Source organism: Myxine glutinosa, chromosome 2 (assembly GCF_964187855.1).
Source record: "Myxine glutinosa chromosome 2, kmMyxGlut1.1, whole genome shotgun sequence".
Lineage (NCBI taxonomy): Eukaryota > Metazoa > Chordata > Myxini > Myxiniformes > Myxinidae > Myxine > Myxine glutinosa.
In genome coordinates, this window is record NC_136262.1 from 155,109,395 (window position 1) to 155,126,876 (window position 17,482).

Below are 17,482 nucleotides of genomic sequence, written 5' to 3' on the forward strand. Positions count from 1 at the left end.
TTGTTGACAGTTATTTCCTTATTCTGTGTAGTAGGGTAAGGCCTTGTCTTCCATTAATTTGACACTCCATTGCACTTCATTAAATAAGGTAGATCCCTCTGACATGGCATCTTCAAAGTGCCAGGTTTGCCAGGTTTGCTGCAATTGCTAACTGCATTTGGGCGGTTTTCTTCATTCGCCATTGCTGCCCTTTGGCTGGGGCTAGCTCGAATCGCCCCAAAACCATTAACCACGAGGTACGGTCGGGGAAGAAAGGCGTGTCTCCACCTCGTCATAGAGGGGAGGAGTGAACCAGCCCATGCCGACCAACCCAGAACGAGGGGTTGGCTTTAGAGGGCGGAGAGAACGTTTGGGGGAGGTTCGCAAAAGGGTCAAGGATGGGGCTTATATAACCCGCGGGAGACGCCCCCAGAAGAGTCGAGGAGGGAGGAGATCAGATCACAGACAAGCCTGAAGAGAGTCCTGCGAGTTTGTGAGAGAGGGAGAGAGAACCCGTCACACCAGACCCCCCACCAGCAGCATTGGCTCCACCAGGCAGCTCCGACCCGTTACCCCGTGCACACCACAGGATCGGTGGCATCGGCGGCCATCGAGGTCCAGCCCGACGTCCCGTGAGGGATCAAGCTCCAGCCAGCTCCGTGCCTTCCTCCCCTTCTCTGCCGTCCCAAACCATTCCAGTCCTTCCATTCCTGCCTGCAAATTCCCCATTCGTGTGAGTCCGTCTTTTGTTTGTTCTGTCCAGGGTATTAATTAAGACTGAATAGGTAAGCTAGAGTTTTTACTGTGTCCTTCTCGTCCGTCCCTCTTTCTGTCTTTATTTTATTATCTTTCCTTCTTCCTTGGCTTCTTTTGGTCCTGTAAATAGTAATAAATTATATTCGTATTTCAAACCTTTTTTTTTTGTCTTCTTCTTCTTCTTCTTCTTCTTCTTCACATCCGTCGCCTTTGTCTTTTCCAAATTGAATATCTGTGGCACGATTTGGCCCACGTTTAAGGAATCGGGTCTTAGTCATTGTTAACGGTTCGGGCCGCGGCCGCCATCCGCTCGGCAAATTAACATCTTATCCGCGGTCCGTAACAATATTAAATTCTCAGCTTTAGCAGAGGGGCTGGGAGGATAGCCGACATGTATGCACATTTGTCTCAACTGTCCATCCTGAGTTCCAATCTCGGCCTAGCCATAAACGGTCACCCTGATGCTATAGATTTAGGATGAGGCGTCAACATGTTGGCCACACTCGGATGGACGTTGAACTGGGTGTCCCGTCTGCTGGCATTATGAGTAGTTTGTGGTTGTTAAAGATCTCGCACCATCCTTCGCAAAGAGTAGGTGAGCTATTACTTGCATGCTGACATGATTTTCAATCCTGACAAATCTCACACTCTTACAATGTCTCTCCAAAAGGACCGACTGGACAACCCTCCCATCTACTTTCTCAACAATCCTCTCCAAGAAGTTCTGTCGCTCAAGCGTTTGGGTCTCACTATCTGCCATGATCTTTCTTGGGAAAACCACATTTCCAAGCTGGCCTCCAAAGCCAGTCGCCGACTGGGCATCCTCCGTCGTGCGAAGTCCTTCCTTGGCACACCTGAGTTCCTCACCACATACAAGGCTTTCATCCGCAGCTCAATGGAATACTGTTCCCCCCTCTGGGCTGGTGCTCCTGCCTCACACCTTGCTCGGCTTCACGCTGTTGAGGCCAAAGCTTTCAGAATCATTGGAATCTCCTGCGATGTAGTCAACACCGAGGGCCTTTCACTCACTCACCGCAGGCAGGTTGGTGGTCTTTCTGTCTTCTACCGACTCCTCTCCGGCCTTGCTCCCCCAGCTCTCTCTGTGCTCTGTCCCCCCAATATTCCTTCAGGTCGCACAAGATCTGCCTGCAACCCTCTTATGGTTAAACTGCCAAAGTCTAGGCTCTCTGCTCACCTTCACTCTTTCATTCCCCTTTTCTCCCGCCTCTGGAACAAACTCCCCCACTCCCTTAAATCCCACTCCTCCCTCCAGGTCTTTAAAACAGCTGTTCACCACCATCTCTTATCTTCCCCCATCGAAAACCTTGATCTTTTCTACCCCCGGTAATTCACCCCAGAGTCCTTGCAGTGTTCATATGTTTTAATCCTCTCCCACCTCCCCCCAAGTCCTCCCGATGTCCCTGCTCTCAAATGTTGTGTTTGTGTCCTTCCCCCTCTTCCCCCTCTCTTTTGTGTCCTTCCCCCTCTCTCCCCATCTTGTCTGCCGCTCCCCTTGTTTTTTGTGTTTTGTGTGTCGGTTTGTCTTTTTGTGTGATTAATGTTAGCTCTTTCACGAGCCTCGATCTTGTATACAAAAAAAAAAAAAAAAAAAAAAGCTGAAATAAATGATAAATTCCTGCGTGGACTGTGGGTATCAAGTACTTTGGGCTTCTTGCCGGCTCCTTGTCACCAGGTTCCACTGCTTGTTGTCTGGGCAGGAGCTTCTGCCCTGTTAAACCTATTGAACCGGTTTGCATGTTTCACTGAATGGCCTTATTTGGATGTGAGGGCAATATACAGTTGTAGCCAAAAATATTGGCACCTTTGCACCTTTTTCAAATAACTCACAATGTTTTCAAAATTAAGTTGAAATTGACAAAAGTATTTCGTCTCCACTTCTTTATTTCACTGTTAATATTACAGAACCTTTGTTTTTGATTCAGAACTTAATATATCCTTTTAAATCAGAAAATAAAAAGAAATGGCATTGTCAAAATTATTGACACCCGAGATTTCATATTTGGTATCACAGACTTTGGACAAAATAACTGCAGTCAAGCGCTTCCTATAGCCATGAATGAGCTTCCTACACCTCTCTACTGGCAGTTTGACCCACTCTTGTGCAAACTGCTCCAGTTCTCCAAGATTTGAATGGTGCCTTCTCCCAACTGCTGTTTTCAGATCTCCCCCCAGTAGTCTAGTAGGAAGTCTAGGTCCCCCTGCACCCCCCGGAGATATACCTCTAATCAGTGTTTCTAGATTGGAAAAAATGTATAGAAAATGACTAGCTATGGCCCCAAGCTGAAAAAATGTCCCACATACCATTTTTATGCAAATTACTGCTGCCATTATCAAAAAAACGATTTTTGACATATCTCAGCCAATATTGCAGATAATTGAAAAATGAAGGTGTCTAGACCCATGTTTTGAAGGGCATAGATCATGATAGAACTATTCATAACATGATTACATGTGTCTATGGTATACTAGTATGCATATTAATGCTGTAATTACAAAATAATCAGTTTTACAAATGATAAGGATACGTTAATACTGCAGATAACTTAACATGGTACATAAGGGGTCTAAACCCAGGTATTTTCAAGGTTAAATGTCAACAAGATGCTCCTGAGTCTTGCATAGGGGCGGGACATTGGCAGTAACATTGGTACCACTCAACTTTTCTTCCCACCATTGACTTTGTATTGCGAGAGATTTTCACTTGCTTATTTAAAGGTTTCTCACCCAGCCCACGTAAAATCTACCAACTCCTGCTGTTAACTCCCAAACATATTTTTTTATGTTATCCAATCACAGTGCAGAAATGACAGACTAGAGATCCAAATTAGTGCTGCTATAGCTGCCATTTTACATTTCCATCCATGTAACATGCGCGCTCGCGCGCTCGTATCAATTGGTAATGTCGCGCGCTCGTATCAATTGGTAACGTTGATGTTATTGAATACCTCAGTTGAAAGTTCAGTCTTCCATTCCATCTGTGTGTTGTTCTTGGTATTCATCCTCCAATCTAGCCAGGTAAGATGCTAACTATAATGTTACTCACACTCTTGACTTCAGTTTCTGCATGAAATCATAAACAGGCAGAATAACAGCTGAGCCAGCTAGCACCATGTTAGCTAACGTTAAAGCTAGCCTCATCTATGTACAGTATGTTCCTAATGTCGGTGTAACTTAAACTTTTGTTAATGCCAAACATGAGACATATCTGTTGACTTCTGTATATGAATTGAACCAGAAAGAGGCACGACAGCTGAGCTAGCTACAGTAACTTAGCACAATGTTTCATTGGCCTAGATAGCTAACGTTAGTGTGGAAGAATTTAGATGTTTTAGCTATTAGCACTTTTGATGCCACTAAACATGGTTTAGTCAGCTAAAAAGTACCCTAGTGTAGAACATGACTCAGAACCTCTGTTACCTCACTGAAAACTCAGAGCCTCCTTTCACAGGCACTTTTAACATCATTCGTGATTTCTTATTTGTCATTTAACAGTGATGGTAGACATCGACAGCAAGCATGCCCAAAAGAAAACGGAGTGTAGAACCTGCAGCCCAAAGCTCTCCTCCTACATGCATCCTTCATGTACCATCCATGTCTGATCATGGGGATTTCACGCCCCTCCGTAAAATTAAAGGATCTGCTTCAGAAAAACTGCAACTGCTTCAAAAGATCCGGGATAGACGTCTCAACCAACCGCATGACTCCCCATGTCGTATGCAATCAGTATGTGATCAGATCCCGGCAACTCTTCCTGATGACCTAGAAAGAGTAGGATATCACAGCAAGTGTTATAAGCACTTTGTCCGCCACTTTCATCGTCTGGGAGATGATACAGAACCAGGGCCATCAACCTCATCATGGCATCACTCTCCTCGTAAACCAGGAGGTTCTGCTGAACCCATCTTCCCGCCAGAGTGTATATTTTGTGAGAAAGTTGAGACCAAAGATGCTCATCGCAATACTGAGAGGCCTACAACCTTCCCATCCTTTAAAAACAAAGAAAATGCATGGGAGCAAATCGAAACACGGGCTGAGAAAATGGGTCTCTATCGACTCCATCGAAAGGTGAAAAACAAAGACCTCTTTGCATGTGAGGCCAAACACCATCCGTCATGTTTTAAAGCTTTCCGCACAGCATTCTACAACTATGAGCGTGCGATTCACAGAGCCGAAGCACCAAAGGAGCAGGCTTGCATGTCAGCCGCCCATGAAAAGGCATTCAACTCAGTACTGGAACACATTCAAACCCAGGTCATCCAGCAGAATAAAGTTCTACAGCTTTCTTCCTTGCGCTTGCTCTATGTCGAGGAACTGAAACTGAATGGATATGAGAACTCAAATTATCGGTCAGAGAAACTACTGAAACGCCTACAGAATGACCCAATCAAGGAGCATATCCACTTCACGAAGGTTGATCATGACAAATGTGATGTCATTTCTTTCTGGCTTGTGCACAGCTCAAACATAACAGTTTCCAATGCTCTCACACGAGCATTCACACTCGGAAGCACAAACAAGAACCAAAATGTTGCCCTCCAACTTCGCCAGGGTATTCTACAGGCTTTCAGAGAGTGTAAAGACCAACCATGGCCACCAACAGCTGAAGACATGGAGCTCAATCCTGAAGACATCCTACCTCCAGACCTTGTCCGCTTTCTCAGCGTGCTAATGACTGGCAAGGAGGGCATCGAGACAGAAAAGGTGAAGCGTCTGGTCTTCTCCATTGGACAAGATCTGTGCCGTGCAGTGTCAGATGGAAAATGGAAGTTACCAAAGCACATTCTCCTCTGTGTGACTGTAAGGCACCTGTTCCGAAGCAAACAGCTCACCACAATACTGCACAGGCTTGGACACTCTGAGAGCTACGATTTCGCCTTGGAGTTGGAAACTGCTCTCGCCAAGGTCCTGGATGAAGTCTCAACTTATCGTACACCACAAATTGTGACAGGAGAGGGCAACCTTGTATTCCACTGTGAGTGGGACAACTTGAATAAAACCACTACCAGTGTGCACGGCAGCAACATTGTAAACAGTGCTGGAGGAATCATGGTGCAGGAGGTCAAGCCCGGGTTCGAGAGCAGCAAGGACCGAATGCTACCTACCATCAATAGGTCACAACAGCGTAGCCTGAAGGTCGACACACCAAAAACTCTCCCACCCTTGCACCCAACATGTGGTGAGATATGCTTGCAGGTGCTTGATCAGATGGTGGCCAAGCAGCACTTTCTGTTCTCCACTGACAGTTACCATCCTGAGTCAATCAAAGCGCAGGAAAGGCTGAGGCGGGGCAGCTCAGAGAAGATCATTCTGGCTGGACCAGCAACCAGGAAGCCATATGACTTCAAAATGTTCCTTGCAAATGACGACAACAAAAAGCAGATGTGCCAGCTTCTTCTGAAAGTGTGGAGTGGACAAGAGGCAGCTACCAGGCTGGAGAGAACAGAGATGGCTGTGCTGATCGTGGAGGGGAAGGCCCACCAACTTGCCTCAACGAATGGCAAGGTAAAATTGAAAGCCCTTCGTGAATGGCGATTCAATTTGTAATTTTTCCTGAAAAAAAGGTGATTACCTGTGATGTTTGTCTAGATCTGAAACTGGCAGTGACTGGTGATTGAAATGCGGTGCCTTTTTGTGTTTCAGGTCGAGGTACGTGAACTCCCCACGATCTACAGCAACCAGGAAGAGACTGATACCAGGGTGGTTCTGTACCTCCATCATGCTGCTACCATCGGATACAAGAACGCTGTAGTCAGAACACCGGACACAGACATCCTCCTGATCCTGCTCCACCATGCCCACAACATCAAGCTGACGGTGTACCTGGATACAGGGTCAGGGAAGCATCGCCAACTTGTCAACGTCTCTGAGCTGGCAGAATCCCTGGGAGAGGACTACTGTGCCACTCTCCTGGGGTACTATGTGTTCAGCGGAGAAGACTGCACCAGTGCCTTCAAAGGGAAGGGAAAAGTCGGGCCCTTGAAAAAGCTGGAGAAGAATCCCAGGTTTCACAGGGCATTCGGTGAACTGGGTGACAACTGGGATGCCAACCCTGAGGTGGAGAGGCAGTTAGAAAAATTCACCTGTGTGATGTACGGCCAGAGTCGCGAGTCATCAGTGGACATTGTCCGTGCCAAGCTGCTACGAAAAATGGTGGGAGAGGACAAGACCCTCACATCCAAGTCCAAGGTTGATCTGGCTCGCCTTCCTCCATGCCAGTCTGCCCTGAAGCCGCACATCCAGCGTGTGAACCACCGCGTAGCATTGTACAAAAGAGCCGATCAACCTATCATCGAAAAGCCAAAACCTTATGAGGAGCAAGGATGGATAAGGACTGATGAAGGACTGTTGAAACCAATGTGGTCCAGTGGTCCCATCCTACCAACCTCACTGGTGGATCTTCTGAACACAGGAGAGCACGAAGAGGAGGAGGAAGAGGAAGGAGAAGAAGAGTTTGACTCTGACGATTTCGATGAAAATGATGATGACTGACTCAGTGTAGAATCACTAATGCTAATGTTTATCTAAAACAAGCAAGAGAAGAGTGGTCACATTGAGTGCTAGGACTATTTTGACAGTTGTAATATTTAGAAAAATAAAACTTTGTGTTAACGTCTGTGTAGACGGACCTTAATATGAGTCTATTATTTCGTAAAACTGTGATTATTTTGTAAATAAAGCACTAATTAGCATACTAGTATACCATAGACACATGTAATCATGTTATGAATAGTTCTATCATGATCTATGCCCTTCAAAACATGGGTCTAGACACCTTCATTTTTCAATTATCTGCAATATTGGCTGAGATATGTCAAAAATCGTTTTTTTGATAATGGCAGCAGTAATTTGCATAAAAATGGTATGTGGGACATTTTTTCAGCTTGGGGCCATAGCTAGTCATTTTCTACACATTTTTTCCAATCTAGAAACACTGATTAGAAGTATATCTCCGGGGGGTGCAGGGGGACCTAGTCTTCCTACTAGACTACAGGTGTTCAATGGGATTTAGATCTGGACTCATTGCTGGCCACTTCAGAACAGTCCAGCGTTTTGTCTTGAACCATTCCTGGGTTCTTTTTGAAGTGTGTTTGGGGTCATTGTCCTGCTGCAAGACCAATGACCTTCGACGGAGACCCAGCTTTCTGGCACTGGGTTGAACATTGCGCTCCAAAATGCCTTGGTAATCTACTGATTTCATGATGCCATGCACACATTCAAGGTACCCAGAGGCAGCACAGCAACCCCAAAACATCACTGAACCTCTTCCATGTTGATTGTAGGGAAGGTGTTCTTTTCTTTGAAGGCTTCATTTTGTTTTCTGTAAACATAGAGATGATGTGCTTTACCAAAAAAGCTCTAATTTGGACTCATCTGTCCACAGGACATTCTCCCAGAAGGATTTTGGCTTGTTCAGGTGTGTTTTTTGGCAAACTCCAGTCGGGCTTTCTTATGTCTCTCTCTCAGCAGTGGGATCCTCCTGGGTCTTCTAACATTGAACCCCCTTTCATTGAGTTGGTGACGGATGATGCATTTTCAAAGGCCTGCAACATAAAGACCATTGAGACTCTCTCACAGCTTTATCTCGACTCTAATTCACCATCTGATTTCATCTTTATTGATGGTTTTAGACTCGGTTTCAGCAATAATTGAGAAGATTTATGCACACACAGGAAAATCCTGAGACATTTTAGAAATTTGCAGCACGGTATATCATACACCGCCTAAAATAACAGACAGGAAAATGCCAAGTTCCATAAAAATTCCCGGCGGACTTTCCCATTTGATGACAGTCGTCACGCTTAAATATTTAATTTAGACGTAGTCACAATAAAAAGTCAACAATGTGGGGAGAGGGGCAGAGCTTCGTTCACGTATCGCCACAGATGGGAAATTGCCGACAGATATTTTTTCGTTCTGATTTCATTCATCATTATTATACGGAAGTAAAGGTAATCCTGTTTAAACACTTCATTCATTCCATTGATGGTTTTTTTTTCACACGAGTTTTCAAGGCTGAATCGTGTTCAGATCCAGGATTAATAAACAAACTCCATTTCACGTGTGCATGGACATGTGATTCACATATGTAAAATAAATAAATAAACACAGACGGGAAATTGCCGAGAGATATTTTTTCGTTCTTATTTTATAAGTTATGTGCACGTGCACTTTAAAGAATTTTATTTGAAATCTTTAATTTTAAAAATGTCATTTTGTATGCTGTAAAGAAAAGAGTAACTTTGGTTTTCGCAGGACAGAAAGGTGTAATGTAATTTTCTTATTCACCACCCAAAATACTTTTTTCCCAGGGACTTTTCCATTTGAGCTGTATTCTTTATATCGTCGGAATGTTTCATTCTTTAGATGGAGTCACAATAAAAAGTTGCAATTAGATACTCTGCACGTGGGGAGAAGGGCGGAGCATCGTTTACGTGTTGCCACTCGCGTTTGTAAATGCTATCTCCAAAATGAATAAAATAATGAGGGAACAGAACGAGACCGCCAATGAACGTTAACACAGACGGATGCTGAGCAAAAATATATTGGAAGGTAATGTGTGCTCAGTAAACTTATACAAGAGCAGCTGTAATGAATCCGGATGAAGTATCAGATTAATGTTCTTAAAGATCATCATTGCGGTGTGAGTCCGATGACGTCACCATGCATGTACTGTTCTGCGAAACATTTCACTAATTAATAAACAGGACAAGGGGGTGGATTTACACTGTGTTGCTCCAAGAGAAAAGGTCAATTACCTCTAATATTTGCCGTACCTGCTCGATTGGGACAACTGCCAAAGTGAGGAGACTGGGGGAGAGGAGACGGGAAGGGGGAGTGGAGTGAGGAGGAGCTGGAAAGGAATGAGGGGAGAGGAGTAAAGCGACCCCCACTCTCCCCCGTGTGTGACCCACTCTCCCCCGTGTGTGACCCACTCTCCCCCGTGTGTGACCCACTCTCCCCCGTGTGTGACCCACTCTCCCCCGTGTGTGACCCACTCTCCCCCGTGTGTGACCCACTCTCCCCCGTGTGTGACCCACTCTCCCCCGTGTGTGACCCACTCTCCCCCGTGTGTGACCCACTCTCCCCCGTGGGTGACCCACTCTCCCCCGTGTGTGACCCACTCTCCCCCGTGTGTGACCCACTCTCCCCCGTATGTGACCCACTCTCCCCCGTGTGTGACTAATTCTCCCCCATGTGTGACCCACTCCCCGGTGCAGTGGGATGAATGGGGGCAGGGAGGGAGAGGATTTGGGCTCTTGAAGTCACATTTTACATGAGATGTAATGACACATTTCAAACTGTATTTCCCATGTGTACGCACATGCATTCACATGTTATCAGAAGTAAATACATTGTGTAGATTACATAATTTGTGGATCTGATAAATTGCCAGTAACCATTTTGTAAAACTGAATGTGCAGGTGCAGCATTTAACTCAATATGCCCAAATGTCACACACGTCCATGCCCGTGGGATTCCCATGGGTGACCCCACTAGATCTCTATTATATTCTGCAAATGTGAGTGAGTCTTAGAGTTTGTCTGTCCGTGGGAGTGGCTTCACCGTTGAGTTAGTGGCTTCACCCGTTCTGGGAGGGGCTTCAAAAACAAATCTCCACCATTTTGTTTGCTCCGCATCGCTTTGATGCCTCTTTTGTTAGGCTTGTGCTTTCTCACTCCCTCACAGTTTTAATTAAACTCTAATTCGATATCTGATTTCATTTTTCATAGTCGCTGAGATGGTTTTAGACTTGGATCGAAGTGGATAGACCCCCCCATAGGGGTGCCAATTTGATTCATACAGTTGCATGAAGAAGTAAATGTATTGTCGTGTGGACGGCTCTATTAAAATGGAGCACACCACAAATGACCAATTGAGCGTTAACTGGAGGCATGATAAACCAAATAGCGGACTTGACTATCTACGTGCGAGAGGAAGAGAGAAGAAGAAGAAGTTGGAACTTTTACGTGTCGGTCCCGCACGGCAGCTCCGATCCTGCAGGAAAGTAACTCAAACGAAAACGGAATTAGAATGTACAAAAATAAACAGGTTTATTACCACAGATGCCGATAATACAAAATAAAATGCGCCGCTCAAATAAATGTTCTAAATTTGGATGTCCCCACACCAGAGTTACACACGGACAAAGGGATAATAAAAGGAATGAAAATAAATGTGTAAGTTATCGTGCACTCAGCTCAATTGGCGCCTTGGCAGCGATCGTCCAGTCCGAGCGTGCACTCCGGACGTGGCTCTGGTGTTGGCGGGAAGTAGGCCTAAATCCGCCTCGTTCGCACACTGCTAGGCATCACGGGCATCCCGCTCACCCTGGCCTTGTGGCGTTCCAGCGGCAAGCCGCCCTTGTCAACGCGCAATTGCTCGCGATGCCTGGAACCAAGAGGAGTGAGTCGATGGCGGAGGAAGGCATAAGGGGCAATCGAGAGAGAAGGGAAGAGAGCCCAAGGCGAGGAAAAGGACATCCGGGTGCGAAGGGTACCAGAATCGGAGAAAGCAAAATGCCGGCTAGCGAGTTCTTTGATCACTTGTGGTGTTACGTCATTGGTCCTTCCTCCCAATCAATCCGTCGCCTCTCAACCTCTAGAATGTTCTTCCACGCCAGTCCTTCACCATTGGCCGAGCGCTTTGCGCTCTGCTCCTCATGCCATCTGTCGGTGGCCAATCAGCTAGTCGCTTCTTCCAACCAATCAGCGGGTCACTCTTTGCTCTGCCACTGGCCAATAACAAGTCCTTCCTTACTCTGCCTTCCCGTTGATCGACACCTGGCCCAATGGTGTGATCTCCCCATCAAACCCCCTCGACTAGACTGAGGGGAAAGGGGAAGGAGGAGGAGGATGATGAAGAGCACTTACCTGCACGGATCCCACCGGCAGTCCTCAAACCTACGCAAAATAACTTAAACCGAGGCAAGATTAAAATATACAAAAATGCCGGCTTTATTAAACGGAATTCCGGTAATACAAAATAAAACCCGCGATAATAAATAATGTTCCTAAATGGGACTTCCCCACAGACAGACACAAATACAGACGAAGGTTAAAATAAATGCAATCAAAAAGTAATAGGTGTGGTTGGCACTTATCTGCGTGAGGCTTGAACCTTGTCAGGAATCGTCCGCCCTTGGCGGGAAACGCACGCCGGTTGGTGTGAACTCGTGCGTGGGAATTAGGCCTCGCTGAGCTCTTGTTCGCCTTACTGTGCAGTCCGCTCAAGTCCTGCTGCCTCCTTGGTTCGCTCGGCACAGCCCCCAGCTGCACGAAGCTGGGCTACTTGCACAGAGTCCACGAGCTGCGACCGCCTCGCCACATGATCGGCGCCAAATCCACGTCCTTTGTTAATAGTGCTATCGAATGTGTTTGTGCTCGTGAAGAAAACCAACCCGAGAATGAAGCGAATAACTCAACAAGCAACCGCTCATGATGCATCCACAGTGAGAATGGCCACAAGAAGAACAACCAAAATGTCCAAAGACCAAAATGTCCACTGCTTCAATCGTGCCAAACTCAGAGCCAGAGAGTCCAGAAGAAGAACCACCTTTAGAGGCCATTTTTCCCCAGAGCAGGGGTTGGCCTTTTTCAGGCGCCATGGTCCCCTTTTTGAAGCAATGTTTGTCCTGCCACCAACCTTGTTAGTCACCTCTTGCTACACACAGGGAATTACCAGTTAGCTCGTACTCAAATTGCCAACCTCAGAAGGATGACAGGCTGAGTCAACCCCCCTGGTGTTAATTCAGTGATCGACCAGGATTCAAACCCAGGATCCTAGGATCCCAAGCCGGCACCCTAACCGCTAAGCCAACACCAGGTTTATCCAGAGAGTCCAGAGAAGAGTAATAAGTGACCTTTCGCTATCAAAACCAGGACTGGGCTATTTGCACAACCACAAGAAGCCCGTTCTATGTGTGCCTCCCAAGTCGGGGTTGTCAGCGGTTGGCACAAGGGGGAATTTGTTGGTCAGAGCATTCTTTTAACGTCCTGGCTCTGACATCATCTGTCTTGCTTTTCTAATCAGCGAGTTGCTTCTTACTCACCCTTGTCAATCAAAACCATGACAAATCACGACTCGCCGGGGCATGGCCTCAGCCTGCCCGCTCTATATGTGCTTCCCAAGTCGGGGTTGTCAGCGGTAGGGCTCAATGTCCTGGCTTTCGGTAGGTTTTATTATTAATCCGTGCCATTAAATGCACGATTCTAACTAGTGTCTAATGCGGTGCCATAAGGGACAGAGGGATAAATCACAGAGGGACCATACAAGGAATGAATTTACCCTTATTCCCTAAGCTAGTTAACATCCCCCACTCCTCGTAATGGGGATGAAGATACACCTTAATCCGATCACACGGTCTAGATCCCTACTTATTACATGGTGGTTATTCTTCTTCACGACAATCAGAGCACACGAATCTATACAAATCTACCTGGTCTAAAGTAATCACTGCCTACCCCCTACAAATGTAAGAATATGTTTATTTGCTCATTATTCAAGATGACATAAAAGATTTGAAAAAGTAAGGGGAAAGAAATATTCAACCTAGATGGGATTTGAACCCACAATCAACAGCTTAGGATTCTGATGCTTTATTCATTAGGCCATTGGGCCAGCACATTAGATTAATGTAATAATATTTTGAAGAGTTATAAAGTGTGTATATATTTTTTTATATATTTATTTATTTATGTATATATATTTATATATATATTTGATTTTAAATCAAAAACTATAGCACTTAGTTGGAATTTGTTTCGAAAGCTATTAACGAGACCTATTGGCCGATGTATCTTCCAGGTTTCAGCTAGTTTCAATGTATGGTCCTTGAGATATGAGCGCCAACACATTTTGGGCTGACGGACGGACGGACGGACGAACAGACACCAACGTGATTTCGAGGGTTTTCTAAATAGAAATAAAAAATGCATAAACGGACGTTGCTGAAATTTGGAACACTAGGGCGTGCCCGTACTATATATATATCTAAAATTATATCCCCCCCCCCTCTATTTACATGAAATGGTTTGGTCCATTCGCAAAGCCAAAGCGAACGGCTTGCGAGTACGGTGACAATCCCCCCCCCTCTATTTACATGAAATGGTTTGGTCCATTCGCAAAGCCAAAGCGAACGGCTTGCGAGTACGGTGACAACCCCCCCCCTCTATTTACATGAAATGGTTTGGTCCATTCGCAAAGCCAAAGCGAACGGCTTGCGGAGTTTGGTAAATAAATCGCCATAGCTCGGTAACTACTTCTCCGATTAATATGAAACCTTGAAAAGGCACATCCTCGGGTCCCCAGCAATATACCTGGCAAGTTTCAAGTATATCGGACCCGTGGTTGTCGAGAAACAGCGGTCACAGACAAACACACAGACACACACACATACACACACACATACACACACACATACACACAGAGATTACTGGAATTATAGATAGATATTACCTCAACGTACAAAGCATTTACTTCTGAAACTTTCAGCTGTTTTCGTCCAGTAGAAGCCGAGAAACATATTTTCAGTCCCCATGTGAAAGCTGCATACAGAGAAACGATCCCTTCTATAAAGGGAGGGGTGGAGTGGTGTGAGAGAGTAACACTATCACTCACAACACGTACTAACACAGCTGAGTGTGCTTAATGAAAACCCGACAGGCCCTCTCATTGTAAACGCCAATCACTTTAATCAACCACATGCTCCGATTGCAGCCATGATGCCAATTCTCCACTCTCCTAGAATGCCCGCTCCTATTCGTTGAAACCCAGCTCAAAGCTCATTGGCTAGTTTCAATACTCAGTATCGCAGAATACGACACCCCTCCCCACCTTAGTAGTGCATGCACAGATTTGCTGTAAGATGATTGGCCAACAAAACAACAACAACACACTGTATTATTAGCAATCATTATTGATTCTATTTTGGATGGATATTATTTCAAACAGTTTGTAGATTTTATCATTCCACACTTTATCATACTACAATACAGTCAAATTCAAGCAAAAATAACTTGTGATAATATTGTCTTCACCAGACTACAAAACAGAAGTATTTCAACACGCACAAAATCATCCGGAAAAAACCCAAAAGCATGAGAAGGAAGAAACCAAAGTGATCATTGTTTTTGAAATCTTCCGCTCTGTCAATTTCGCTTTTCAGTTTGTTATATTGAACATGAAAACTATTTGGTGACATAGTCTTTCAGGTATTGGGGCTTCTTTCGGGCTCTCTGGGATCGTTGTTCTGACTCGACATTGTCTGCTGAAGTGTCTTCTTCAGGTTCTTTTCCTCCTCTCCCCTTTCCATTCAAATCAGGGCTTTGCTGGGAGATCTCCTGGAAAGACATCTTTGGGACTCTCTTGAAGAAAGACGAGTTCCTGGTGACCTGCTCGTCTCCTGTCCTTGCAGTCAGCATAGAGCCTTTCTTTGCTGTAATCTCCAGAGGTGATGGGTCATAGAGCAGAGTGAATTTGTTCTCCCTCTTCTGTCGAACGAGGACAGTGTCGCCCACCTGAATGTTTGGATATGTTGCATGATGTCGGGCGTCAGCATAGGTCTTCACCTTTAATTTCATGTCGGTGTCATGTCTTCGGATCTCGTCGTCCAGTGGTGAGGTTCGTCTTTCACTGTCAATTTCTGGAAGTCTTATCTTCATTTTCCTGCCAAAAAGAGCTTCAGCAGGGCTGACACCTGTGCTGCAGTGTGGTGTGGCTCTGTAGTTTTTTAGGAATTTGAAAAGTTCTTGTCTCCACACCTTTCCTTCAATTTGTGCTGTCTGGATGGTGGTTTTGAGCATAGGCATACACCTTTCGACGCCACCGTTGGCTTGTGGCCATAGGGGAGTGACAGCTGGTGCTTGAAACCGAGGTATGCAGCAAATTGTGTGAAGTTAGCACTGTTGAATGGGGGACCATTGTCTGATTTTACAATATCAGGAACACCATAGCGGGAGAAGATCGTGTCGTCTTGCCTTTGCACTGGTGGATCCTTTATATAAAGGGAGGGGTGTAGTGGTGTGAGAGAGTTACACTCTGTATGCAGCTTTAGTCTTGTTTTGCCTTTGCACTGGTGGAGGTCAGAGTGTCTACCTCGAGGAACCGGCAGTAAGAGTCAACGAACACCAGGAGATATTCTCCCGATGGAAAAGGTCCTGCAAAATCAATGCTCCCTTCAGACCAAGGACAAACCGTCAGTTCGGTCATCCAGAGGGGTTCTGAAGAATGTTCTGGAGTTGTTGCCAGACAGGCAAGACAGAATTTCACCGTAGTATCAACTAGGCAGTCGATATGTGGGAACCACACTTTCTCGTGGATTAGTCTTTGTCTTACTCATACCCTGGTGACCTTCATGGGCAATATCGACGACTCGCTGCTGGAGTGACTTTGGGATGATGATTTGGGTACCGTGTAGCAGAACATCGTGCTTGTCACCGATGGGTAGTTAATCTCTTACAGCTGTTATGGATCCGTTACTTCCGCCATTGTTGTTATTCTATACTTGTAGGATTTTTAAGGTCAGGTAATTTTGTTGCTAAGATTTTTATGTGAAATGGAGATGACTTTAGTAAAAGGTAGAAATAAATGTCTGTGGAGGAAAAAGGAAAACGAGGAGGAGGAGGAGGAGGAGGAGGAGGAGGAGGAGGAGGAGGAGGAGGAGGAGGAGGAGGAAGAGGAACGGCCATGATAGAGATACAGCCGTGAATCGTGTCGAGGCTGTGAGTGGACTTTTTTGATATTGGTCACGAATGAGTTGAGGCTTCCCGGGAAAGGGATTGCCCATGACATCGTCATATATCGGATTGCCCTGCGTCTCAGGTTTTATCAACAAGTGTGAGTCGTCGTTGGAGAAATCAAACTCCTCCATTACGGGCCTATATGCCATTTTGTCCTCGAAGAAGAAGAGGCTGTCCGCTTGGTGCATCTTGTTTTGTCGTTGGGATTTCCATATCGACCTCATCGTGTTGATTGCCGTTGGTTTACATATCGGCTCAATTACCATATAGACCTCTCACCTCGTAATTCCTCATCCACAGTCGTACCAATACCTGCTTATTGATTTGCCGTTCTGCACGACCTCGATCTCCAACCAGCGTGGAGATCCGTGCACGGACTTTGGGGAATGTTACATCCCACTCACGTTTGGCATATCGTGAGTTCATTGCTTTGAGAGCATTGGGGAATGATGGTACCATCATATGTATTATTCATTTGATGCAAGTGACAATTTAATTGTACTTTCTTTAATAGTGTTATTATTGTGTATGTGAGAGTTCTTGATGCAATTACTTGTTTTGTTCTACAAGTGCATTGCTGTGGTTTTATCATGGTTTATTAGAACACTCAAAAATACAAATCTTTCTGCCGTGTTCCCACTCCAGACCCTAAGGTGCACCATAACCGGGGTTTGGGGAGGAATACGTAACACAGCCTATAGTGTTTGAAATGCTGAGCTATCCACTGAGCAGTCTTGAGGTGGGTGCCACTGGTTGAGATACACTGCACTGATCACTGCTTGTAGAGAGGGGTCAGCTCCTTTTGCAGTCTCAATTTCATGAAGAGTCAGTGACTTTGGCACCGTATGGTGGAGTACAAAGTTAACATACTCGTCTGCCTCTCTTGACTCATGAGATGTCTTAGCATCAGCTGTCACACCTGGGTGGCGACTCAGGTAATCAGCCGGGTTCTTTCTACCTGGCTGGTAACGAAGCGTGTAATTATATGC

General features: G+C 45.5%; 1 protein-coding gene and 1 long non-coding RNA gene across 2 annotated transcripts in view; both read left to right on the top strand.

Annotated features, from left to right (window-relative positions):
* The first annotated feature begins 441 nt into the window (after window positions 1–441).
* Window positions 442–17,482, top strand: part of LOC137422549 (uncharacterized) — a 55,200-nt gene continuing 38,159 nt past the window's right edge. Inside the window, exon 1 of the long non-coding RNA XR_010983512.2 lies at window positions 442–712. This is a non-coding gene — a long non-coding RNA (uncharacterized LOC137422549). The remainder of the gene's footprint in view (window positions 713–17,482) is intronic.
* On the top strand, window positions 5,928–7,245 carry LOC144890923 (uncharacterized). Its single transcript, XM_078772815.1, has 2 exons — window positions 5,928–6,258; window positions 6,397–7,245. The coding sequence occupies exons 1-2, from the start codon at window positions 5,962–5,964 to the stop codon at window positions 7,243–7,245; spliced, it is 1,146 nt and encodes a 381-aa protein (XP_078628941.1). The 5' UTR covers window positions 5,928–5,961.